General features: G+C 41.8%; 2 protein-coding genes across 3 annotated transcripts in view; one reads left to right on the top strand and one right to left on the bottom strand.

Moving 5' to 3' along the window:
* ANAPC7 (anaphase promoting complex subunit 7) overlaps positions 1–17,278 on the bottom strand; it is a 32,875-nt gene extending 15,597 nt beyond the window's left edge. Inside the window, exons 1-6 of the mRNA XM_075272944.1 lie at positions 17,105–17,278; positions 11,485–11,671; positions 9,174–9,293; positions 7,888–7,999; positions 2,742–2,895; positions 1,079–1,221 (exon numbers count right to left, since the gene is read on the bottom strand). Coding sequence (XP_075129045.1) covers positions 1,079–1,221; positions 2,742–2,895; positions 7,888–7,999; positions 9,174–9,293; positions 11,485–11,671; positions 17,105–17,205 — 817 coding nt within the window. The 5' untranslated portion in view covers positions 17,206–17,278. The remainder of the gene's footprint in view (positions 1–1,078; positions 1,222–2,741; positions 2,896–7,887; positions 8,000–9,173; positions 9,294–11,484; positions 11,672–17,104) is intronic.
* Positions 17,279–17,596: 318 nt separating this feature from the next.
* LOC142193138 (ubiquitin-conjugating enzyme E2 G1-like) lies at positions 17,597–25,840 on the top strand. 2 transcript variants are annotated; one of them, XM_075262460.1, is made up of 6 exons: positions 17,597–17,738; positions 20,565–20,667; positions 22,175–22,272; positions 23,891–24,069; positions 24,676–24,766; positions 25,155–25,840. In XM_075262460.1, the coding sequence occupies exons 1-5, from the start codon at positions 17,696–17,698 to the stop codon at positions 24,760–24,762; spliced, it is 510 nt and encodes a 169-aa protein (XP_075118561.1). In that variant the 5' UTR covers positions 17,597–17,695; the 3' UTR covers positions 24,763–24,766; positions 25,155–25,840. The 2 variants fall into 2 exon arrangements, with proteins under 2 accessions (XP_075118561.1, XP_075118560.1); XM_075262459.1 differs by having other exon boundaries at positions 25,152–25,840.
* The last annotated feature ends 1,234 nt before the right edge of the window (positions 25,841–27,074 follow it).

Here is a 27,074-nt window from a genome sequence, read left to right as displayed (position 1 = left end):
GCTCGCTATGTTCATCGTTGACTGCGATGAAGGTTTTCTAGAAAGGCTATTCCACACGTACCTTTTGTATGTAAATTGCCTCAGTAGATTTTTAATAAGTCAGATTTTATTCATATGCTAATGAGCCTTCTCCATGCACTGTCTCCTGTGTATACAGCACAGGCTGCTGCTGCCTCCTCCCTGCTCTCATACACAGCACACAGCAGGGAGAAGAGAGAGGGCTGACAACTTCCTGTGCACTGAGAAGCTAATTAGCATATGAATAAAAACTGACTTATTCAAACACTACTGAGGCAATTTTCATACAGAAGGTATGTATGGATTAGCCATACTAATAATATTAAGTAGAAAATTACTGTGAAACACATACACATTAGGTATCCCTGTGTCTGAAAGTATCCGGTCTGCTGAATATAGGATCTGCAGTGCTCCTCTTCTGTCAGGAAGGGGTTAATAGGAACACTGCAGATACCCTATATTCAGCCAGGCTGAATTCCAAGTGGGGGAAGAAAAAAAACAATCCTCAAGCTCAGGGAAGGGGCAGACAAACAACCAAAACACGCCCTCCCCTTTTCCAGCACCCAGCATCTACTGCACCAAAAAACTCCGGCCATTTTAATTTTTGAAATTTTCCAGTACTCTAGTCAATAAGATTTCCTATTTTTTTGTGGTAAAATTAGGGGCCTCGGCTTATATTTGGGTCGGCTTATACTCGAGTATATACGGTATATAAAATACAATTTTGAATACTGTCAGAAGCTTGTAGTCCTATTTAAGCAAAATAAAAACTTTTATTCAACAATATCTTAAGAATTTTACCTGCTAGAGCAAAACAGTTTTCAGATTTGAAATCAGCATAAAAAAACTGCTTAATGACACTTAATGACATTTAAGATATCCACAGCATGTTTTCCAGTGTAATCAATGGGGTCCACCGAGATCTGTGTCTCCCCTTTGGGATTTCTGTTCTTTTGACAGAACGGAAAATCAGACATGCCAATGGATATGTGAAAATAGATTAAGAGCAGCAGAGAAACCATATATAAAGAAAAACCACTTAGCAATATCAGATAGTTACCTTTAATCAAGTAGGGGTCCAACATCTGCGCCTGCTCAAACTTCAGAATGGCATTTTTATTATCGCCTACCCGGAAATATAGGTCAGCCAAACTCCCTAGTAGGTCCACGTTGTCTCTCAATAAAGATTTCTTCTCTAAAGAACTGGAAAAAAGGTTTTTTTTTAATTGGAAAAAAAACCTGGTAGAGTTACAATGTGACAACAGCTCCCACCTGCGCACATGGCTCTCGTGGAACCACTTTTACCATTCTGCCGACATTCGGTCTGCTTTCTCCGTACAGTCCCTCTGTCTTCTCCCTCTTCCCCCTATTTTTTCTTTCCCATTCCTTTTGATTTCTGCATCTTTATCTTCTCCTTCCGTCCTCTTTTTTTCTTTTCCCCTCGCTTTTCTTACCTCTTCCCTTAATGATGTTGATTTGATTGTCATGGTTTTTCATTTATGTTTACTGTTTTAATTTGACAGAGCTTTGGTTTTCCTCTTCTCCCCATGTTTCCCTTCCACCCCGGACGGTGTTCCTTGTGTTTCCCTGCCATTCTGGTCATTTGTTGAGTATCCCCGATAATATTTTTCATTTGACTTATGTTTTTGTCTCGCATTTAATAAAAAAAAATTTCAATAAATATCTTAATGTTAAAAAACCTGGTAATTTTGTGATTTGTTGTTTCTCCTGCGGGACTTGAGGGTTCCCCCCTCCAGCCCTTATCCTGTGTTCACCATTTCTTTGTTTTATGTTATGTTATTAAAAATCTCTTCAATAAAAATTACGGTTTAAAAATAAACAAACCAAAAACCTGGTAATTCAATTTATAGCAGAAAAAAAGATAATAAATGAACAACACGTTATTTCTTCATAAAAAAAATGGTCCGTTCCTTCACCTGTGAGAACTAGTTTGCTAGGTGAGCCCAATTAAAGAAAATCTACTTAAGGATGAGGACCCATGTTGTGAAAACACAGCTTTTTTTGTTGCAGATTTTTCTGCGTTTTTTTTTGAGCCAAAGTGTTAATACTGTCCTTTTTCTGGTGTATTGACAATATAACTAACAGCCCTTTATTTTACCAATTATAATAGTATGAATACAAGTTTTAGAAATTTTAGGCATCTTTTTGTTTTCAGTAATAGTTTAGACCACCATTTGTAATGAACAGTACAGAAAAAAAATCTGCTAACAGGAATCTGCAACAAAATCCCCAGAATACTCATATATTTGCAATGAAAAAGCTGGCCACATATATTCACCATTTACATGGTTTGGCCAACTGTCTAATGTGTATGAGGACCAGTGCCCCCCCCCCCCCCCCTTCGACTCTCCTGAGTTGCATTACCCAATTTTGTAAGGCAGCATCAATCTTCCCTGTTCTAGCTTCAAAATCATGCACTGCTCAAAGTGAGTAGAGCATGCATGTGTATAGGCTGAACAATCCTTCACCTGAAGGCCATTTTGGGTATATGGCTGGCTTTAGTCCAAAACAAAAATCTGTCAAGTTTGGACGTGGTCATACCTGTCATCATCAACATCTGCTTTCAAAGGCTTTACATGTTTTTGGTAATGGGCGGGATCTTAAGAGGTGTCCTCAAAAGTTACTTACGCTAAAAAACCCAAACAGCCTCATGCCACATTTTCTTAGGTTGACGCTCTCACATTCTCCCATTGGTGACTTACCAGATTGTATTAATTGCTCGAGTGTTGTCCCCTGTGTGAACAAATGCATATGCTTTGATCCAGGCAGACAGCCAGTCCAGATTGGGGATGCTCTGAATAACATTCAGGGTCATGGAAGCTACTTCTGCACCTTTCACGGACAGAGACAACAAACCTGCAAATAGAAAAGAGATACTTCATAGAATACAGGGAGTTTTCGCATTGACACTCACCCACTATACATAGGGTGATAATTATTATAATCTTTATATAGTGCCAACATATTCCACAACACCGGGGAGTGTTATTGTGGCTAATACAATGTGTGATCGCAGCAGGTGGCCCCATGGGAAGCTTTGGGTATATGCCAAGACTCAACAAAAACGGCCTTAAAGCATAGCAGGACAATATAGTAGGAAGGTTGATCACAATGCAGCAAGAAGTTTTTAAAGATCAGCTGCACAATGATCTGTAGGTTTATCTACTAGTCCAGATGCTGAGCTCAAAAGCAGATAAATCTCTCAGCTCAAAGTGTATCTAAGAAGGCAGGAAGTACAGAACAGGATCTTACATACAGTTCAAGTGAGCTCATAAGGCTCTTTTCACACAAATCTAACAATAAATATATGCAATTAAAGTGATTTTCCACAACAAAAGATACTGACAACCTACTCTTAGGATAGGCCATCAGTATTTAGATTGGTAGAAGTCCAGCATCCCCACTGACCACCTGATATCAGCATGAACTATATAATACAGAGCCAGAAGCATATACCGGTACTTCTATCCCACCTGTAGTTGTCATCATGGATACTGCAGCTCATCTCTCACTCACTTGAATGGAAGTTGAGCTATAGTAATAGAGAATAGCCACTATATATCCAGTGTTGCAGCTAATGTTATAAATTAAACCGCACCCCAGGGCAGTACCAGAGGATATGAAACAAGGTGGTCAGATGTGTTCCATACTTCCAAGCAAGATTCAGCATAGAAGGTTAAAAGTGTCCAAGGCAGGCATGCGGTAGCAATGCATCACAAGTTTATATCAGATGTCTTTGTATATCACACATTGTGATGTTTCTGCAAATCTCCTCAGCTTTCATGGTGTTAATTTAATATCCAGACACACAATGAAATATTTCTAATAAACTGTGGAGATTAAGAAAGGTTACGGTAACAATAATGATCATTTAAATTCCCTATCGTGCACTGTGACCCCTCGGATGTCAGGGTGAAGAGGTACATGGGCAGATAAGGATTCAATGCGTAATGCACAAAAAAGAGGAGAGCCCTGTCTCGTGCTAATATATATTTGGAAAAGGGGAAGGGGATACGAAGGAGCTTAATAGTAGCAGGATGATCATGATAGCCTAATCTTTGTGCTATCTCCACCAGGCATGCAGGGGACAAATCCCACCAGGTCGTTGTGCACCAGGACCTTAGTGAACAATTTATCTGCTCGGAACATACAACATCTCAGAGATCACTCTTGGATCATACATTATGGAACTCTCCTCATCTCTCCTACGAACATAAAGGGTCAGTCCAGTCCCACAGTAGTTTAGCTAATAGAGAATTATAATAGAATCATTTCCCTTCTTGTATTGGTGCTGTTTGCTGCAGAAATTTATCACAATCACCTCTAGTGACAACGATGTGGGTGTCCAAGACAGTCTTGTCTGATGCCTTCAAGCCTGTATTAAGGGTATTTAAGGTGCAATTGCAGCCTTTTTGGGGGTTTATGAAGGAGGTGTTTGTTAAGGCGCCAGTGGAAGATCCTAGTAGGGGTCGTAGTCAAGTTGATTAGACAGTTACAGAGTGCCTATGGATTTTTCCATTAGGAGACAGAGGGCTAAGGCAATCCCAAAGATGTATTCAATGTGTGTGTCTGTGAGTCTATACAGTATAGATCTTTCAGTAGGATAAGTAATGCCTCATAGATTATAAAACGAATAACACATGATAATAATGATCCACCTAAAATTGTAAGCAAGTAACCTCTGGGATGGGCGTAGCCTCTTTCTTAGAATGGACTGGTGAACAATCATTTCCCAGAAAATCACATTAAAATCTCCCCAACCACTATAGTTGCAGTGTGCAATCCATCCACCTTGTTCAAAAGTCTGTTCTGAGCCTCAGGCTAACATAAGCTAATGGGACCTACCCTCTAGCTGTCCTCCTGGGGGTCTAAGGGGGAAGAGGAAATTTGGATAGGACAGGAACAGGATAGCTATACTCACTCATTTCTGATCCTGAATGGCAGAATAAGTTCACACGCAAATACGAGTGTGTATATTTCGGGGCGGTTGCCGCGGTGGGATGTCGGTGTAGTACACGGCATCCCATAGCAGCTCTCCGCTCCGGAGTAGGCCCAAATGAATGGACCTACTCCGAAGGGGGGGTCGCTGCGGCTGAATCAGCCATGGAGTCCGCCTGATGAAAGGGCATGTCGATTCTTTTTTTTTGTTGCATGTTGCCGCTCACGGAAAAAAGTAGCCTGGCGGCCTACATAGACCTCCATTGTGAGGGGGCGGATTATGACGTACATTCAGTGCCATAATCCGCCCCCTGTGAACTAGCCCTAAATTGTACAATAATATCTAAATGCAAAATTAAAATTAAAAAAGCAAGACACATCAAAGTGCATAAGAATTCTAAGCCTGCCATAAGGTGTAGTTTACACGGAGTTCTGCGTGTACATATTCCGTTGCGGCTGCTGCGATGGGATGCAGGTGCAGTGCACTGGCATCCCGTCACAGCATTCCTCGATGGATAAGACCCAAATGAATGAGCCGGAGCCTCGTGCCACGGCTGATTCAGCTGCAGAATCCACGGAAAGATAGGGCAGCTTGCTTCTTTTTTCCACTACTTGCTAGGGGGAAAACGAAGTGAACGGCTCACATTGAAGTCAATGGGAGAAGCAGATTTTGAGGTGGATTCCGCGTGGTGTGGTGTTCAGCAAGCTCCATGAATCTCCTTGTCCCATGTAGCAAAATGTAGCTAAAAAGCTCTACGTTTTTTTCCTGCATTTTTCTTCCCTTTTTAAATCTATAGGGAAAACTATTGTATGTTACCAGGTAAAACTGACCTGTTGCATTTATCAAAAACACATGCATTATTCAAAATGCAGCTTTTGCAAAACATTTTTTTTCTTACAATGTGTGTATTGATTTGTAAAGTTCTGGTATATGTTGGCGCCATATAGTTATTATTGGATTAGCTGGAATCTCATTCATTTTGCTGGTACTGTAAAACACAGGTTTTTTCTGCTGATTTTCCACCATGTGGGGGCTTAGCCTTAATGTTCTACCTAGTCATGCAACACTCCCATCAACAAGAGCAGCCTCTCATTACTTCTGAGAGTTCTGGGGAGGGTGAGAGCACTATAAGATATCAATATGATGTGGTTAAAACCAATCACCATGATATTACCCATAGGAAAGTATGGCAAAATACTATATATACGGTAATGTATTATAGAAATATATATCTCTATCTACAGTGGTCCCTTGACTTTCACAGGTCCGACTTTAGCAGAAGGGCTATACCACAGGTTTTCAAAAAATATTAATGGAAAAAATACTCTGTGGGTTTTTTTTTTTTTTTTTTTAACACCACGGGCTTTACCGCGGCTGCTCAATGTATATACCGCCATTAGTTGAGCGGAATGATACATCCTGTGGTGACATCTGGATGCTGATCGGCCGAAATAGCCGTTTAACACATCAACTGGTTGAAAACGCGCTAGGTCACAGTACCAAACAAGGAATCCTTCTCACATACCTACCAGCCTTCATCCCGCTAGTGCGTTTTTTATCTGTTTGTGTGCGTTATTTGTGAATAGTTTTACTTAAAACTATTATAAAGACATACCCAAGATGCCTCCTAAACATTCTGTGCTGAGTGTAGGCAGAGAAAGTAAAAAGACTAGGAAGCTTCTAACGATTAAACAGAAGATTGAACTGTTAGATACGTTGAAAGAGGGTCGCTCATATGTGGAAGTTGGCCGCCATTATGGAATAAACGAGTCGAGTGTGAGATACAGTCGAAAGGATGAAAAGAAGATAAAAGAAACAGCTGTGATCACATTCAACAAGGAAGCAAAAAGGATGGTGATGCCAAGAAATAAACGGATTATGAAAATGGAAGCTGTTTTGTCCGTATGGATACAAGACTGCCGTAAATAGTGTACGTATATGAAATTAAATATCGCATTTCCACTTTGCGGGTGGCCTTGGAACGTATCCCCCGCGAAAGTCAAGTGAACACTGTATATCTATTTATTTATGGTCCATTACTAGTCCAGAAATTTATAAAGCTACAATACAAAGTATTAGGTTTTTTTTAAGCTCAGTCCATTGTTACATCAGTTAGACTGTAAAACAACAATGAAAAAAAATGGATTTATTCCTTTTCAATTTCAAGACCTCTCTAGGTGTGAGGATGACTTACCATAAACTCCTGGTTATTTCTCACCGTTAATTTAGCCTCCTTGCTGCTGTGTTTACCATTACACCTGCTATGCATGTGAGTGACTCCTTTCCATCAGTGCGAAGGCATTGCTTTCTATAAATTACATCTTGATGTATTGCCCACAAATCAATCAATACCCAACATCTTCTCAACAGGGATGTCTTGTGTCAAACCCCACTTGGCACCAGACTTTGTAGATCCTTCAGTAAAGCACAGCTTCTCTCCTACTTTAATTGCACGGCTGAATTAAAACATATTTTATTTTCTTTCTCTCCACGCAGGCAAAAATATCCATGTGAAGAGGAAGTCGATAGTTCCCAATTACAGCTATTGTTCTATTTCAGCTGAAATTCATGAGTTGCTGTGAAGTATGAAGGTGGCACAGCCATTTTAATCTTTCCAAAACAATAAAAATAACATTTTTAATTTCTCGAAATGTGAAAAAAACGTGTTCATTTCCCTAAATGGCTTTGACGTGCAAATAAAGAAAAGCAAGCTGTTCCCTGGCTTAAAGAAAGAAAAAGGAACCTGTGGATTTCTACTGCTACCATGACTGTACTATGGCTACGCAGTCCAAAAAAAGTTTCCTTGTCTTTGAATGGTACTTAGATTGGGTAAGTATGAGACCAAAAATATGGAATGTGATGGCACTATATAAGAAAGCAAATAAATAAGTAATAAAATAATGTTATACCTAAAATGGCATCCAGTGCCAAAGGACATTGTCTCAACACCTCCTTGTAACTTGTCACTGCAGAACGTTCCTGCCCAGCCTTCTTGTACAAATTGGCTAACATCATATTGATCTGTAAAACATACAAGGTTATAGTTAAAGAGGACCTTTCACCATATCTGGGCACATGCAGTGTTATATACTGCCAGAAAGCTGACAGTGCGCTGAATTCAGCGCACTGTCGGCTTTCCCGATCCGTGCCCGGTGTAAAGCGCCATCGGTCCCGGTACCGTAGCGCTTTACAGTCAGAAGGGCGTTTCTGACCATTAGCCAGAGACGTCCTTCTGCCTCGCGGCGCCAATCGCGCTGTGCTGTGGAGCGGGGAGGAACGCCCCCTCCCTCTCCTGATAATGCTAGTCTACGGACAAGCTGTGTGAGCAGAGGGAGGGGGCGTTCCTCCCGGCTCCACAGCACAGCGCGATTGGCGCCGCGAGGCAGAAGGACATCTCTGGCTAACAGTCAGAAACGCCCTTCTGACCATAGAAGAGCTACGGTACCGGGCCGTAAGCTCTTCACACCGGGCCCAGATCGGGAAAGCCGACAGTGCGCTGAATTCAGCGCACTGTCAGCTTTCTGGCAGTATATAACACTGCATGTGCCCAGATATGGTGAAAGGTCCTCTTTAAATGACCAAAAAAAAACCTCTCAAAAACAATAGCCCACATTACTTAACCTTTTCTGTCGTGTGAACTCTCCACGTGGCTAGCTGCGGCAGGATGCCGATGCAGAACATCAGCATCCCATTCCTGATTAGGCCCGAATGAATGGGCCTAATGGGGAGCGAGTGTCGCAGCATGGACACCGCGGCTGAGTCAGCTGCAGAATCCGTGGGAAGATAGGGCATGTCGCTTCTTTTTCCCCACTAGCTAGTGGGGAAAAAAAAAAGCCAGCGGCTCCCATTGAAGTGATTGGGAGCCTTTTTTGCAGGCAGATTTTGAGGCAGATTCCGTGTCAAAATCTGCCTGCAAAAAACTCCATGTGAAGATACACTTAGCTGGCCTAGATTCCAGTAAAATTTTCAGTTACATTTTTGGCATATGATGTTGCAAGTTAGTCAAGATAGATGGCTTAAACCCAGATTATATGCCAGAGATGACCAAATTTTGGTGCATTTTACATTACTGGTATATTATATTATCAGCATAAAAGCAATAACAGTAAAAAAACCAAAACCTTCCACCAATTCAAGTGTGGAAGTTATTTAAAAAGAAATATGAATATGGTAGCTCTATAAAGAACCAATTTACCTTGGGAGTCCTTTGTCGGGAAGGGATTCCATCTAATATGGCTACAGCATCTTTGTCTTGTTTAAGCATTGTATAACATTCTGCCATTTTATACTTCACTTCAATCTCTGATGGGAGACTCTATAGACACAAAAAAAAAAAAATCAAGAACGCAAGTAACCATAAGGTAAAATAATGAACGATAAAAAATGAAACACTCTAAGTACTCTGATATAACATAGTAGATGAAAATTCTGAGAGTTCATTCTACTTCATTCCATTGCTACGGAATCGGACAGAAAAACGTCTGTATGAAACAAACCATACAGAATCAGTAATATAACCGCCTGTGCTTAAGCCATTACAAAGAAGATTAAGACTAGGTTCACTTCTGGGTCATAGTCGCCAATAAAAATCACCGGGTGAAAAGTCCTGCATGGAGGACTATTCTCTTCACCAATTTCAATATAAAAGCAGTGGAAATCAAATGGACACCCAGCAGGTAATGTCTACTTTAGTGAAGGTGGACCCGAACAATGGACAGCCCAGAACACGTGTGAACCTAGCCAAAGGTGTTTGTATTGTACTGGCTGAACCAGTGAGACCCGCTTCTGGAAATTGGATTTCTGGTAGTTCCTCATTCCCATTTCAGCCTAGATATTCTATTATTTTATTGGATATATAAATGACTTCGAGGGTCTTTCCTATTTAACAACACCAATACACTAGTCAGAAAATAAGGAATAAGTCACTGACCCACACCGATGACAAAAACAATGGATTTTGAGTGCGCTGTGTTTAGAGTGCTAGTGCATATGCTACACTGCTACATTCACTTATATGGGGCTAATGGAGATGGCACAATATGTTGGTCTCATAGAAGTGGAAAGTGTAGTAGTCATTAAGGGACCTCAGTGCTTTTGATCAGGGAGGGTCCCCGTGGTGCAACTTGCAGCCATCGGACACCTATCCTATATTCTGTGGATCGTACATGTTCCCTGTCACTTTATTCAATAATATGGGACTGAAAAAGATAGAGTTCAATGTTTGGTAGTCCCATAGAGCAAAAAAAAAAATGGCGGCAGACAAGTGCGACACACTTCATTCAAATGAGGGATACAGGACCCCCAGTAGCGTTATTGGTGGAGGTTCCCCCGCAATCATATGCTTATTCCAAGTCCTAAGGGCAGGGTATAAATATTGTTTGAGGTCTGCTTTTAAGAGGGCCTTTCACCAAATTCACAACTACAGTTCTTAGCATCTGTTAAAAAGTGCTGTTCTGCTGATTCTGACACAATTCTGTGCTGTCAAGTGGGTGGTGTCAGTCAGGAGCAGGAACTCAGAGCTCCAGTCAGAGGTGGGCAGTGTTAGAGCTCAGAACGACAACCCCTTACCTGCTCCTGCCCGACACCAAGCACCTCACAGTACAGAGCCTGAATAGCATATCAGACACCAAAAATAACAGTATTTATTGATCAAGAACAGTAGTTGCTAGAGGAAATATTCCAAGTGCACTGGAATCAGAGGAGCAGCTCTATTAAATGATGCAAAGAGCTGGACTTGACAGAAGTGATGAAAGGTCCTATTTAAAGGGGTTGTCCCATCACAAGGATCCTATCTATACTGCTTGTTAATATGGATTTAAGACTTTTCCTAAATACACTGCTTCAGCAAAACTGCTTTGTTTGTCCACTATCTTAATTTATTCACTTCTTTGTTGACACTTCATTTCTATGGCCCTTGGGATTATCTGCTCAAATGTCAAGTGACATAGCTGCCTGCTCTCAGGGGGGAGGGAGGAGGGGCTAAGTGCACGGGAGCGAGCCTGTGTCTGTAGCTGTTCCTGTGTCTACACCACACGTGACCTAGCTTCCTGCTCTCAGATAAAGGAGGGGAGAAATTAGTGCTGCTTTCTTATATAAAACAGTCTAAATCCTAGTGGGCTAAAGGACCTGGTTCCTCTGCTCACTAGGATTTAGCGTTCTTATATAGAGCAGGCTAAAAGCTAGTGGATAGAAGGACCAGGTCCCTTAGCCCACTAGGATTTAACCGACTCTATATATAGAACAAGCTAAATCCAAGTGTTATAGGACCTTTGATGACATCACAGTCCCTTATTGTTCCCATAGGATCACGCCATGTGGTGGGTGGCGCTACACGGTAATTTGGGGCGGAGCTAAACTTGAGGTAGTCAGACAGTATATCTTTGCACATGAAACCCCGCCCACCAATTGACGTTGAAAACCAGGAAGAAAGAAGTCTTTGCAGCAGCGAAGACTGGTGAGCAAGGGACATGGGAATACCCTTTTAAGTAAAGCTATTACTATTGTACCTGGTTTTGTGGTGTTGTTGCAGCATTCCCAGTTGAAGGTCTGACTTTAGATGTCTTGGTTAATGCTTTTTTCTGCTGTAAAGCCATAGTGTACTTGCTGACAGCATTTCTGTACTCTTTGTCATGAAAAAGAGAGTCTGCGTGGTATACTAAAAGCTGGTACTTCTGAGATGGTGAAAACATTTCCCTAAATATAGGAATAAAATCAAGAAATGACAACAGTACAGAATCCACAGACTTGTATCCACATATTAAACTGAAATTAAATATCCCTATACAGTATACACATAACAGCTATTTATTCCAGGGCTATGGATTCGGAGCCAGTATGGGGTAGAAACGTTATCTTTAAATTATATTATTGATATTGTACGATTTATTACTGTCCCTGCCTTCCACATCGCTCAATGAGCGCTGTATGCACAGCAATGGGAACCGCCATGAGAGGACCCAGAAGCAATGATGGGAAGGAGGTAGCATTCCTCCTGTAACTGGCGATATATGTATCAGCCCCAGTTACATCGGAAATCAGCCCCCGCCCCAACAAAAACAATAGAGTTCAGATTCCCCCAAAGGTCTATTATGACTTTGTGCAGGCACAATGTAAAAACAGAAATATATAGAAATGAAAAAAAAAGAAAAATACACCAAAAACAGGCCCTCATGATTGGTTCTAGCCCCACTCCTGCTATATAATACAAAATAAAAATGACCATAACAGAGAAAAAACAATTTTAATAATTTTTTTAGTAGCAGTTTCTGCTATTAAAATAAAAAAGTGAGAAGGATACACGATTTCCCTCCTCTTTTGTTTATATTTTCCCAGATATAAAAAAATTAAAATAAAGCCCTATGTGTCACCAAAAAAAAAAAAAAAAGCAAAAACAAAAACACGCAAAAATTAGTTGAATAACCCAAATGATAATGTTCTAATCCTTAAAACCGCACTTACAAACCAACCTCTAAAAGTGTCTGGTGCTGAACCAGAGAAATTAGCTTAGCACTGAAGTGGGTAAAGATTATGCTCTGTGGCTCAGGAGCTTCAAGAAGAAGAGACAGAGCCTTGGGTATGAAAACCTGTGACCAATCAAATATGACTTCTCAACTTTTTTTTTTTCTTTTACAATAAAGGCTGGCCTCTGATTGGCTGCATCGACTAATGCTGCTGGTCATTTGCAGCCAAATAAAGTTACGGGACTGTTATATACAGCTCTTGTAGTTCTCTTTTTAAAAGAATTGTCCAGATGTTGGTGAAACCCTTTAACCCTGCTGTTCTGTTCGGGTCAATATGACCCGAAATGATTTTTGAGACCCTGCAGATTTTTTTTAATGAGGATTTGAAACTAGTGGTTCCTTGACTTTTCCTCATTTGTGGAGCTCTACATTTTTTTTTTGTTTTTGTTTACTTTTTGCTACACGCTGATTGTTACACTTGTACTGTTCGGGTCAATATGACCCGATAGCATTTTATACTGTTCTACAGGTCTCTGATTATTTCTGACTGCAAAAGTTATGTTTTTTTATGTGTACTTCATCTCCAAATGGTGCAGGTTTCACTGTTCTTATCAGTAAGCAAGTAATTATCTAGTCTGTTTGTGAGAGAGGAGACTGGTTGTCTATCTTTCAAAGGGTAAAAGTTTGTGGAATTGCGAAACCGGTCGCCATATATTTAGAGCTACAATGTGTCTTGAAAGGTTTCATGACATTTCGAGAGTACTGCGGTTTGATTCTAAAACAGGTAGAATGGAAAGAAGAGCTAAAGATAAACTAGCCCCTATTAGAAATGTTTGGAATCAATGGGTAGAGATTCTACCAAAATTGTATAACAATGGTGAAAATGTAACTGTTGATGAGCAACTGGTGGCATTCCGAGGTAGGTGCCCATTCAGACAATATATACCAAGTAAGCCTGCAAAATATGGCATCAAGATCTGGACACTTTGCGACAGCAAAAGTTCATATGCTCTAAATGTTCAAGTGTATACAGGAAAAGCCCCTGATGAAAGACCTGAAAAAAATCAGGGTATGCGTGTTGTTCTAGATTTGACTCATGGACTAAAAGGACAAAATGTCACATTTGACAACTTTTTTACATCCTATCAACTAGGCCAGATGTTGAAGAAAAAAAACAACTTACCATGCTGGGTACTATGAGAAAAAAACAAACCTGAACTACCGCAAGGTATCCTTAGCAAGAGAGAGGTGTACAGTTCAACTTTTTATTTTTCTGGAAATACAACTGTTGTTTCTTATGTTCCAAAAAAACAAACAAACAGGTAATTCTCATGAGCACAATGCACCATGACAATGCCGTAAGTGATAGAGAAGACAGAAAGCCTGACATTATTTTGGATTATAATGCCACAAAGGGAGCAGTTGATACTTTAGACCAAGCAATATCAACATATACATGCAAACGCAAAACCAATCTGTGGCCAATGATTTTATTTTATAACATACTGGACGTTTCTGCATACAATGCATTTGTCTTATGGAGAGAAATCGACCCTGATTGGAACCGGAATAAGCTGCATAAAAGATGATTATTTCTTGAGGAATTGGGAAAATCCCTGCTGAGGCCATATATTGAGAGCAGAAAAGTGACCCCCAGAAGTGAGGGAGCAGCAGCCATTGTAAGAAGTGTCCAGCATGCTCAAGAAAGAGACTCCACATCCACGGCCTCCACCAGCACAGCTACCAGCAAGAAAAGGAAGAGATGGAGCTTCTGTCCATCTTCCTGTGACAATAAGACTAATCTGACATGTGCTGGATGTTCAAAATATCTGTGTAAAGGACATGTGTCTTATTATTGTGCTCAGTGTAAAAACGTATGAACATGTTCAGTTTTTTCTTTTTTCTTTCTAAAATGGTTGAAGTTTTTATGATTTTTCATTTGTTGATTTATAAAATTTGTTTTCAAAAAGATAAATTTCATGTTTTAGTAATAGTAATGTAAAGCTTCTTTATTATTTGTGTGCAGAATGTCAACAATCGAAGATAATTGCAAAAAGCCTGTGTAACCTTTTTATGAAAAAAAATAAATAATTAAGTTTGAATTTAAATTTTTCTTTTGTTTATGATCAAACATGTTCACATACAGTATTTCAATTAAAAAAGTATTCAAATAAAACAATTAGAGTAGCTAAAAATCAAGAATTAATAGGTCGGGTCATATTGACCCGGGAACAGTACAAGTGTATAGCAAATACGAACAGAACAGCAGGGTTAAAGGTGCAGCTGTGATGGAAGACGAGATTTCTGTATCAACTATAGAGCCTGATATCACCTCTACTGCTTTTATTTAGCAACCTCCCTTTCCCCCCAGTCTATTCCCTGAGATTTTTGTATGGTAGAGACATGTGAGGTTCAGGCTCCTCCAAGATTTCCTCCTTGACAAGTGAATCATCACCAAAGAATACTTTGCTTGCATCCACTCACCACCCTCATCCGAGGTCTTTCAAATTTGGCAGGTATTTCCTTTATTGCGAATACTTGCCACAAATAATACGGTTATTCATGCTACCAACTTTTAACGAATGTGTCTCTACAGAACTACCGTATGGATAGAGATTCACTCTCCTTTATACATAGTGAACTGAATGCCCCACCTAGTATGGTCAAATTAGACTTTATGACAGCCATGGAAAGAGACCTGGAAACCACATTGGCCTTGGCCCAATGGCAAGACTGCTGCACATTCATTAGGAAAGGCAGCTGACAGGTCACCCTAATGGAATCACCTTGAAAATCCTACATAGGACTTATATGGTCCCAGCTAATCTACACCTCATCTACCCCACGATCTCACCCAGGTGCTTTCGAGGCTGTCAAATCAGTTGAGGTACTCTCCATGTTTGGTAGAGCTGTCTCTTGGTTCACTGCTTTTGGCTGTCCTTTCACAGGTCAGTACACCAACTTTTAGGCCGAGCAGTACTGCTGATGGCTCCAATCTTCCTGCTTGGCCTTAAAGGGGTTATCCAGTTTTGTTTTGTTGGGTTTTTTTTTTTTTTTGTTTAAATATGAGCCAAATGGCAGGCTGCATCAACACAAAATACTTACTAATATTTATCCTGTTTACCTAATTTATTTTAGGTTCAATGACCTCAGAGTGACGTTTTTGCGAGCTCACTACTCATCCCGGTCAGTAAATCAAGCCAGCAAATGAACCATCACAGTAGCATGTGACCTTAGATGTGGGAGGGATTTATTACCTGTGATTTCAATGCAGGGGAGGGTGGAGAAGGGAGGGGTACACAGAGAGTGAGAGCAGGCAGATGAATCAGGGGGAATGTACTTTGTTCACAGATTCACTACATGGATACAACAGTGATACAAGGAGCAGCAAGTAAAGTAAAGCCAAACAAAGGGTGCACAAGGGAAGAGTGAGTATTTAGCACTGCTGTATGCAGATTTTCTGATAATTTGTGGAAGCTGGATAACCCCTTTAAACCAGCTGACCTCTGATATGTACCCTACAAATTATTACAATTTATTCTGATGTCAGCAAGGATTTATATAGCTTCCAAATGGCGGACTCCAAACCTCTCCATTTCAGAAGTAATGAAATGCGGACTCAATCATGCACTCTGAGAAAATTAATGCTGTCATATCAGATGCACAAGATTTTGACACGATATGGTCTCCCTGGATCAATAGAGCCAATGTCCAGTGTTTGACAATACGGTCTACAATTTTAATGTTTGAACAAAGTATCTGATTGCAGCATCCCCCTATTAGGCAGCGGCACTCCCTCTAAGAAATAGCGCTATTCTTTCCCATCCCCCATTGCAAATATTTTTAATTAGATTCATTTTCTAGCAGTTATGTACATTCTTCTGTATTACGTTTTAAAGTTTATGCTAGGTTCACACTATTGTTTGCAAGCAGACCCCAAACACAGAGACCTTTTCTGTTTTTAAGCCCCACATGGTGGAAACAACTAGTTTTAGAGCAGATTTTGCAGTTTTTTTGTTTTTTTTTTTAGGCCAAAGCCAGGAGTGAACTGAGGAAAAGGTAAAAGTATAAGGGTCAGTGCACACAGTTTTTTTGGTGCTGATTTTGACGCCGAATCGGCCTCCAAAAAACCCTATTGGGAGGCTTTTTTTTTGGAGGAGGATTCAGTGTCAAAATCAGCACTAAAAAAACTCCACGTGCATTGACCCTAAGAACTTCCTATATATTTCTCATTCCTTTTGTAGCCATTCTTGATTTTAGCTCAAACAAAAACGCAACTAAATCTGCAATGTTTCTGCAACATGGGGCCTTTTACCTGCGGACCCCATAGACTATAATGGGGTGCACTCAATTTCCGCAGATTTTAGAAGTCTGTAGTAGACGCCAGTGTCGGTTTATTTGTGTCTTAGTACATTGAATTATCCCTTCACTACTATACTGTTCATTTTCTGTACACTTTTGTTCTATTCAATAAATTCCTAGTCATAGGTCATTGTTTCACCAAGTTAGTGATCTACATAATATGGTCTCCAGCCCTTCAGTGTGCCGAGGTGACAAGTGACTGCTATGGGATACCGGTTATCTATCACTGTATACATTCACACCCATAGATGTAATCGGCCCCGGGATCTGCCGCTGCAGCAGTCCTGGTCAGTGTGACACTCACGGGTTGTTGTTGCTCATGGTCAGCAGGAGACTGCTCAGAAGGCGCACATTAGAGTGCAGTCCGGCCGCAGCCATGTCCCGTACATGATCTATCACACTCATCCCGGCTAGAATCTCCCGCAGCCTCCTCTACACAGTACAGTACGACAACTCCACCCAGCAGCACTGCTCGCATTAAATGATGGCGCTCGCTGACGACCTGACTTGAAAAATATAATAGGTGTCCTCAGAGCGCCTGTTCATTTTACACTTGAGTTGTAAGCATAGCTACACCGCACGTATTCGCACACGTTCCACCTTCATCAGATCTATCGCATTTAGTACTGAAAAGCGCACTACAAACCAATACTATACCTAGTTAGATTGGTTTTTGTATTTAACGTTATCTACTCAGGCATCTTGGCCACCTATACTCTTCAAAATGGCGACTTACGCGTCAGTCGTGCGTTCCAAGGCAGAGGCGGGGCTTATGCGTTCCGGAGAAAAGACTGAAACCCATAAGGGCGGAAGTGGTGCAAGGCAAGGGGTGAGAAGGGAGCTGTGTGGTGACAGGTAGTCGGAGGAGAGCAGGGAGCGGAGTAGTGGTCTCAACATGTCAGAACAGTCTGTCCTTCTGCTCAGGAAGCAGCTCGCAGGTAATGTTGTCGGGGGCGCTCACTGGCTACTCATGGCTTGTCTTTGTCTCCCTGTTTCACTATTGTTTCCAGAGACTTGTGGGCGGCTCGTGAGGTAACTTCGGGATTCTTAAGTTTCCTGCCGGCCGGCCACGAGGATTCCAGTTCTTATCGTCACATGGTTCGGCGATAGTGTTGGAGTTCACGATCTTCCCGGCAATATTGTGTCAGTGGATTAGGGCTAAACCCTACTAGGCGGCCTGGCCTGTTGTAGCGCCACCATAGGTGCGGTAATACATGTGCAGCTACAGGAGCACTAGTGAAGGCAACTTGTGGCGTTTAGGTGTGAACCGATCCCTAGACTGTCATCTATATTTAGGCCTCAGGTAAGGGAGAAGAGCTGCTGAGTGACAGGAAACTAAAGGCTATACCTGGTCATGTGACTGAGGTGTTTTATACTTCTACCTAAGGGTATGGTACATAGCTTCCTTCTGGAACTGTGAATATTTTCTGTATAATAAAAAAACCTCCTCCAAAAGTAGTTCCACAAAAAGGCAGAGAATTTTCCTATTGATAGTCGATGTTAGAGGGGTTTTTTTTCTTCTCACAATTTTTTTTTTTTTTCAGCTAGGTGAAAGTGTTGTGTCCTGTCTTGAAGGAGAAAAGATGCCCAAAATCCCATAGAGGTCAATGAGAAGACTAAGGGCTCATTCACATGTGCACAGAGGGGTGGTTTTTGACGCTGAATTCTCCTCAAAATCCGCCCCCTCACAATAGAGGTCTATGTAGACCGCTAGCATTCTTTTTTTCTGCTAGTGGTTTGTTCCCGCTAGCGGAAAAAGAAGCGAGCTGCCCTTTCTTCAGGTTGATCCAGCCACAGCGTCCGCCTCGCGGAAGCACCCTCCGGACTAGGCCCATTCCTGCGTTAAAATACGCGGTCCCTAGCACTGTGTGAACGTGCCTTAGGGTATGTTCACACAGAGTTTTTTTGCAGGCGGATTTTGATGTGTAACTTGCGTGCAAAAATGCCTCCCATTCATGTTAATGGAAGTCACTCAGTTTTTTTTCCACTACTAGTAATTTTTTTTTTTTTTTTCAGCTAGCATTAGAAAAAAAAGTGACATGCTCTATCCTCATGCGGATTTCGTGTTTGAGTGAACTGCAGCGTCCGCGGCTTGAGATACTCTCCTGACTAGGCCCAGAACTAATCATGAGCGGGATGCCATTGCATTGGCATCCTGTTGCGGCTAGCTGATCGAAAAAGCCACATGACGGAAAAGGTTTCTGCCATGTGAACATACCCTTAAACTAGTTGGATTAAAAAATACATTATCCCTTTAAGACTGTGGTGGCAAACTTATGCCATATGTGCTATAGGTGGCACTCACAGCCCTCTCTGTGGGCACCCATATGTGGCGCAGACTGTATTGTGAGGAGCTCCCTCACTATTTATATCACACAGTATCTATTTTATAGCAGACAAGTGATATTATAGGTTGTAATAACATTGTACAGTCACTATAAAACAGATCCTGTGCGATGTAATTAGTGAACATTAATTGTTCATAATTATACCAAATGCAAACTTTAACCTTTCAGTACAAAATTGTTTTGTATCATCAAAAGCTCTGTAAAGCCCCATTCACGCTGTGGTGCTCCCTGAGCTTCATTTACATATTTGCCAAAAACGATATTTCAGAAAATTGCTGCGAGGAGGAGAGAAAGAGATAAGACTAGAATAGTCTTTATAAAGACTATTCCAGTTTGTGTTTGCTTAAAAAATAAAATTCCCAAAGATAGACTCCCTTTAAACGGAGTCTATCAGTAAAATCACTTTTTTTTTTTTTTTTTTTTTTTTTTTTTTTCCTCCTCGATCACGCGTAGGAATAGCCTTAAGAAAGGCTATTCTTCTCCTACTCTTAGATGTTTTCTCCGTGCCGGTGTTCGGTAGAAATCCCGATTTTTGTCTGTATGCAAATGAGTTCTCTGCATATAAATAGCACTGGGGGTGTCCCCAATGCTGCGAGAGAAATCTCCAACGCCGCCTCCATCTTCTTCAGGAAAGGCCTTCCTGCGCGTCTTCTTCCGAAGCTGGGTTGAAACTTTTACACATGTGCAGTCGGCTCTGCCATCGGGCCTTGGGCAGAGCCGACTGTGCATGCCCGCCTGGTGTAAGCAGCCATTTTGTTGTGGCAGCTTACGCAGTAAGCTGAGGTAAGCGGCCACAAAAAAAATGACCATGTGCAGTTGGCTCTACCCGAGTCCCGATGGCAGAGCCGACTGCACATGAATAGAAGTTTGAACCCAGCTCTGGAAGAAGACGCGCAGAGAGGCAGTTTCTGAAGAAGATGGAGGCGGCGCTGGAGATTTCTCTCACAGCATTGGGGATGCCCCCAGTGCTGCGAGAGAACTCCTTTGCATACAGACCAAAACCGGGATTTCTACCGAACGGCGGCGCGGAGAACACATCTAAAGGTAGGAGAAGAGTAGCATTTCTTAAAGCTATTCCTACGTGTGATCGAGGACAAAAATGTGATTTTAATGATAGAATCCCTTTAAGTTTGACAAAAGAAATTGTGAACCAACCCAAAATTTTAACACTGCTGGCAATGCCAATTGGACTAGCTAGATATACACATTCTATAAAGAGAAGTGGAAAGCAGTGTCTGGACACTTGTAGGGGGTGGGTTGGAGTGGTTACCTGGTAAGCAGTGATTTGGGTTCATGTGTATGTATAACTCAATTTTCTAGTTCTGAAAAACCACTTAATTCTGTTGTAGGCATTAAATTCTAAGATCATAAACTCTTCAAACTAACAGTACTTTTATTTTATGAATTTCTTTTCAGAGCTGAACAAAAACCCTGTTGAGGGATTTTCTGCTGGGCTAATAGATGACGATGATATCTACAAATGGGAGGTGTTACTTATTGGGCCACAGGACACCTTATTGTAAGTGATTGTTGCTTGCAGTTTTTAATGGGGGGGAGAGAGTTGGAGTGGAGGTAGTTAATAGATATTGTGTAAGCAGGCTTGGCCATTGGGTTAATACGTCTCCCAATATAACTTTATCAGTGTCTTGAGTGATTTCTGTCTTCCTCTGAGAGTGCACAGCATCTTCTGCATTTATTTACAGGTGTATTCTCCTGCTGCCTTAACTGATGCAATGCATTCTGGTAGTTGTAGGCTCTCGCTCTCACTCCTCCCTTTTCCTCTCTAACACCCCCTTCCTGTCCCCCTAGCTATTCCGCCCACTGCTAGTCCTTTCCACCTTACTCAGTCCGCCCCCCCCTTCCTGTCTTCTTTCTGTCCAGGTTTCCTTCTGGGGTGAACAGCTCCTCTTTTGTGAATGCCAGTGCTCAGCAGTCCTGCCACTGTGCTGTAGCCTTCACTACATCTCTATTATGCATGCTCCCACGCTTGCTATGGTGTCGGCTTCAGCGCAAACCCAGGACTCTGGCTCTTTTGTGCACACGTGAGCTGACGTCAAGAGCAGAGAGGAGCTGTCCTCTGCAGACAGAAGCTTGGACAGGAAGAAAATGGTGTGGATTGGTGGGAGGGGAGAGTAGTGACATTCTATTTCCAGAAACTGATAGTCACTGGATAATCAGAAAATGTCTGTGACTACCCCTATAATTTACAGTTGAAAAAATATTTTTTGACCTTGTGGTCAATGTCTATGAAAACAACCCTTCAGGTTATGAAAGAGGGGGTCATGTAATTGGGAACACCCTCTGAGTGTTAGTGGAGAGCTGGTACAAAGTCACATTTGTACTAAAATAACAGCTGTTTGGAGTATCAAGAGACTGGAAGAATTTACTGCTTTTAGGATGAGGCCAAATGTTGCGGAATCGCAGCTTTTTTTTTTTTTTTTTTTGCAGTTTTTTTGAGCCATCGCCAAGAATAGCTACAGAAGAAATGGGAAATGTCTAGAAAGCTCTTATATTTCTCCCTTCTGCTCAATCTACTCCTGGCTTTGGCTCAAAAAACCCAGAACAAAAAAAGCTGCATTTCCGCAATGTGGGGCTTTAGCCTGAAGGTGGATTATTGCCTCAAAATCTGGGTCTAATTCCATACTGACTGCCTCCCTTTGTACACAATAGGAGGGCAGTGAGTGACACAGGATACTGAGAAAAAAAAAGCATCCTGCTTTCTTTGCTGTGGATTCAGTTGCAGAACCCACAGTACGAGACACCCTGTTGATCAGCCCCATCATCCGACCTGTATTGGTCTGTAAAGGCTGCAGCAGAAATTAAAAATTGGAATCTAGAGAGGATCCTGAAATGAAAGTTTAACTCAAAATCCTCTAAATATTCTGACATGTAAATATGTTCCTACCAAGGAGGGGCTTTCCTGTGGTGAGACAATTTTTCTATTGTGCACTTAGATGTTTGATGTCATTGTCTATTTGTCCACATGAGTACAATTCTCTTAAACTGATCCTATTTTTCTCCTTAAGTGAGGGTGGATTCTTTAAGGTGCACCTTACGTTTCCTGTTGACTATCCTCTGAGACCTCCCAAAATGAAATTTATAACCGAAATCTGGCATCCTAATGGTAAGTAATGGCTCTGGTTTCTGTGCATATGGCCAACTGGAATCTTGGGATTATCCTACTTCAGTATACCATAGTGGCTCAGTGGTTATCATTGTAGCCTTGCCGCACTGGAGTCCTCTGTTTGAATCTGACCAAGGATAATTCCTGCAAGGAGTGTCTTCTCCCCATATTTGCATGGGTTTGCTCCTGGGTATGGCTTACTCCCACACTCCAAAGACTTGGTGCTATACAAGTGAACTAAATATATATTAACTTTTTTGTTTTTGAAGCCAAAACCAGTAACAGGTTGTAAAGTCATGCGATCTATCCTATACTTTCTACCTTTTTGGCCTGCTCCTGATTTTTTTTTTTGGCATGAAAAACTGTATCAGTCTGAACAAAACATGATTAAAGGGGCTCTATCATTGGGAAAAACTGAATGCAGCGCACTATCGGCTTCCTCATTATGTGCCCTTGGGCAAGAGATATCTGTGCATTTACCGATTAGCTTTTCACTGTCAGAAGGGCAATCATGACAGTCTAGCTGCAAACACCCCTCCTTGCAGCACTGTGCAAACGTCCCCCCCCCCCCCCCCCCACACACACACACTCATACCCAGTATAGTTTATGGACAAGTACTGTCAGGAGGAGGGGCGGGGGGTGCATTTCTCACTGCTTATCGTCATGGCTTGGCGGTAAGGAATGCCCCCTCACAGTATACTACAACACACAGTACTGTCAGGAGGGGTATTCTCAGCTAAACTGTCAGGAACGTCCTTCTGATGGTGAAGAGCTATCGGTAACTGCACCGATAGCTTCCCCCCCCACCACTGGGGCACAGAACTGGAAAGCTGACAGCGCACTGAATTCAGCGCACTGTCAGTTTTCTAGAGGAATATAAAACCACATGTGCATGAGGACATGAAAGGTCCTCTTTAAGTACACCCATATACCTTTAGCAGTGTTTTGAGTGATTTCTGGAGAGCTCCTGGCATCATCTCCATTTGATTACATGGTGTAGCTTCCACACTACCTCCCTTACACACCCTCCCTGTCTCCCTAGCTATCCTGCCCACCCTCCCACCACATCATACTTGCCTGTCTTCCTCTTTAGACTTCCCTTCTGGAATGGCTCCTCCTTTCTTTCACTGTCCTAACTGCACAGGCTGGAGACCTCTGCGCAGTAGATGGTGTGTGCACAGGCCAGAAGTGCCTCTGACACCTGTACAGTAGAGATGGACTGCCATCTATACTGCGTAGGTGTCGGAGCCACCTCCAGGTTGTGCAAGCGCTGGCAGAGAGGAAGACAGAGCTGTTCCCAGAGAGGAAGACCCATAAGCATGATGGGGGGTGGGGTAATAGTTTAGGGGTTACTTTTTATTTCATCCCACACAACCCCTTTAAGTGAGGTACTCCGCCTTGATGGAAGGAAATTTTAATTCTCCATGTTTATTCATATGTCCAAGCCAGTAAACTGATGCCCAAACCAATGGCTTTTTTTATCTGATTGGATCTGCCCTTGACATTGGAGGTCTACAGATGTCTTAGCTGTATGGTATTTTGGAGATACAATGAACCAGTCACTTGAATGTATTAGTGTAAGCTTATATTTGTACTTCCTTTTCTTTCTGTCACCAGTTGCAAAGAATGGTGATGTCTGTATATCCATTCTCCATGAGCCCGGTGAAGATAAATTTGGTTATGAGAAGCCAGAGGAACGCTGGTTACCCATTCACACTGTGGAGACCATAATGATCAGTGTTATTTCTATGCTTGCTGACCCAAACAGTGACTCTCCAGCTAATGTGGATGCAGCAGTGAGTACCACTCTAATGTTAATCCTTCTGGTATGTGCATTTCTACATAGACATTACTGAGATGTGGAAACATAATAGTTTGACTTGATCTGTATTCCATGAGATATTAACCAAGTGGGGCGGTCTGAAAAGGAGCTTTATTGAAAAGCTTGCTAAAAGATATTAGAGCCCCCGCCCCCTCCTCAAAAATAAAAAACCCAAAACCCTGGAATGGTGTATGTGGTACAAATGAGCAGGTCTGTATTGTAAACTTTGTAACTTGTAAGGCTGGATTCTCGCCTGCGTTTATTGCCTTTTTGGGGATTCTGTCCCCCTCCCACTTAAAAATGTAGAGAACGACTTTTCCCTACACATTTTATAGGTGGGAACCCAGCAGACCCCATCATAGTCGCATGATCGCAGTGTGTCCACACCACGGTTTTTACCGCAAAGTGGGCATGAAATTCACTAGAATCTCATCCACTTTACCCTGACTCGTGGCATTTACGCCACATGGGTCCCCAGCCTTAGAATACATACGTGGGATAGGTCCACACTTTTTTTTTTTTTTTTTTTTTTTTTTCAATTTATGATTTCAAATAATTCCTTAAATCTTTCCTTTAACAGAAAGAATGGAGGGAGGATCCAAATGGTGAATTCAAAAGAAAAGTTGCTCGCTGTGTTAGAAAAAGTCAGGAGATGGCGTTTGAATGAACCAGTAAGAGGTTTTTGTCTTTTTTACATTTGCATAGTCTCGTCACATTGCCCCATCCCATAAAGCCAAGGCCACGCTGAGTGAACTTCAAAATTGGATGGCTTCTGCTGGGGGTGTGAAACTTACAGCCATTGTTATCTGCAGCAAAAGTCCCTCTGTGCTGTCTTTAGTCACTGGGTGAGACTTGTTTAACTCTCATCCAGTGCCTACTACTTATCATGGTAGCAGGTTGGCTACTGTTAATATCATGGTTGCTATACTTCTGTGATTATGGAGTTTGTGCGGCCCTGGCCTAGCAGTTTTTGTTTTTTCTCCCTCCAGAATTTTATCAGTGTTTCCCTTTATCACAAAAGTGAATAACTCGAAATGTGTTTCCTCTCAATTTCAGTAGATGATGGAAATATGAAGAGCAATAGCATTTACGGGCAGAAGCAGAATTCGACTCACAGCGTGTGGCGTTTCACTGACCTCTGTTTTACCCTCAGTGGGCAGTTTACTTACTGGTTTATTTTATAAATTATATATGATAGACTTCACATTTTTAACTGCAAAACCTGCAGATTGATTTTCAATCCCACCAGGAGTTCTTTATTTATTCAAATATATATTTTTGCATATGTTTCTATTGTGTTCTTTAATAAAGCTGAAGTGACTTCCTTACAGCACTAGTCTTTGCATTGTGAAGGAGTCTTGGAGTGAAACAATGACCGTTTCACATATGGTTACAGGAAACTCTGCCAAAAGCATAGGCTTTAAAAGCCTTTTGCCCGTAACAAGTCTTGTAGCCAGTGCAAATCACCTCACAATATGCTGCTTGGCTACTAACCTCAGCTGGAAGTTCAATCTTGGTCATACACTTTGGCTTTTGCTACTGTTCATGGATTGTTGGATTTTGCAACCCTTAAATAGAACTGGGAAGATTCAAGGATTGCACTTGGACCTCTTGGTAGAGTAGACACTTTAAATCCTCTTTTTATATTAACCTTATGCTGTATAATGCCCTTTTGTGTAACTTGTTTTTCTTGTTATGTGAAACTTTGGTTACAGAATTAAACTATTTTTGAGATGTTTTGAGAACTGTCTTGTATTCAGTCTTTACAATAAGTTTCCATGTAAGGCTAGGTTTACTTTGCAGTATTTTTCTTTTCACTGTACAGTGTCAAACATGCCATGGGAAGGTCATACATTTGCATCCATTTAACAGGCTTCAACGTAAGGCTTTTGAACTACAAAAAAACTGACTGATGCATGCCAAAGATGAATAACAAATGCATGTTGTACCGGTTCCTTAGTCAAATTTGTATACCAAACAATGCATACTAAAAACAGGATTTTTCTCTTTTTTTTTTATGTACTCCCTGTAATATTCTTTTCTCATTGCAGTCACTGGGGGACACAGCACCATGGGCATAGACCTGGTCACTGGCAGAATAAAAAGCTGTCTACGCTGCCTCTGGGCTATACCCTTCTCAGAGAGTGTGCTAGTCAGTTTGTACCGCAGCAGTAGGAGAAAGACACCAAAGAGCACAGAACCAATAAATGCCAACATGTCCTGTACCTGATAAAGAAGCAAAATGACTCTGGCAGGAACAACAGGGAAAAAAAAGCAAGGTTGGGGATCCCAGTGTCCCCCAGTGAATACAACAAAAAAGGATTTTAGTGAGTACAAAGAAATCTTATTTCACTGGGGGACACAGCACCATGGGATGTCCTAAAGTAGTCCCAGAGTGTGGGAATTACATGGCCATGCAAACAACCAAGCGCACAGCCGCTTGCAAAACCGTACAGCCAAACCTGTGTCGGCAGAGGTAACAGAACGGTCCTGGGGAAACCAGAGAAAGTGTGAATGAAGGCCAGGTGGCAGCCTGCAGACTTGGACAGCAGAACACTGAGGCACAACATCCCAGGAGGCTCCAACGGCTCCAGAAAGAGCAGACACTTGCAAGGGCAAAGCCTAACCCACAATCCTTCAAGAGGACCAAGACCATGAACCAGGCCGAAGTAGGGGGGGGGGAATAAAAAAAAAAAAAAAGCCTAGGAATAGAAAAGGATAGCGGATGACAAATCGTACAACAGTGGCCCTAAGACTTTCACAAGCAAAGGTAGAACCTGGCTGACTGTGGTTTACAGGCCTAAGGCATGGTCTGTACAACAGGTTCAAAAAACCCAAGGCGTTCTAGAACCTCGGTTTCACCAGCCATGCCGTTCACTGCAGCCGAGGCAAGACAGAGTGGAAAAGCAGTCCTTTAGACAAGATAGAGGGTCAACCTGTAGAGGAAGAGGCCAAGGAGCACCTGCCAGTGCGATCATG

This window comes from Leptodactylus fuscus, chromosome 1 (genome assembly GCF_031893055.1).
Source record: "Leptodactylus fuscus isolate aLepFus1 chromosome 1, aLepFus1.hap2, whole genome shotgun sequence".
Lineage (NCBI taxonomy): Eukaryota > Metazoa > Chordata > Amphibia > Anura > Leptodactylidae > Leptodactylus > Leptodactylus fuscus.
Note: the sequence above shows the minus strand (reverse complement) of the source record. Positions and strands in the feature narration are given on the sequence as shown.

Bases quoted from the DNA above. Each gene is read 5' to 3' on its own strand.
- LOC142193138 (XM_075262460.1), top strand. From the start codon at position 17,696: ATGTCAGAACAGTCTGTCCTTCTGCTCAGGAAGCAGCTCGCAG. The intron at 22,273-23,890 runs GTAAGTAATGGC...TTCTGTCACCAG, and splicing joins CGAAATCTGGCATCCTAATG to TTGCAAAGAATGGTGATGTC. The intron at 24,070-24,675 runs GTGAGTACCACT...TTCCTTTAACAG, and splicing joins CAGCTAATGTGGATGCAGCA to AAAGAATGGAGGGAGGATCC.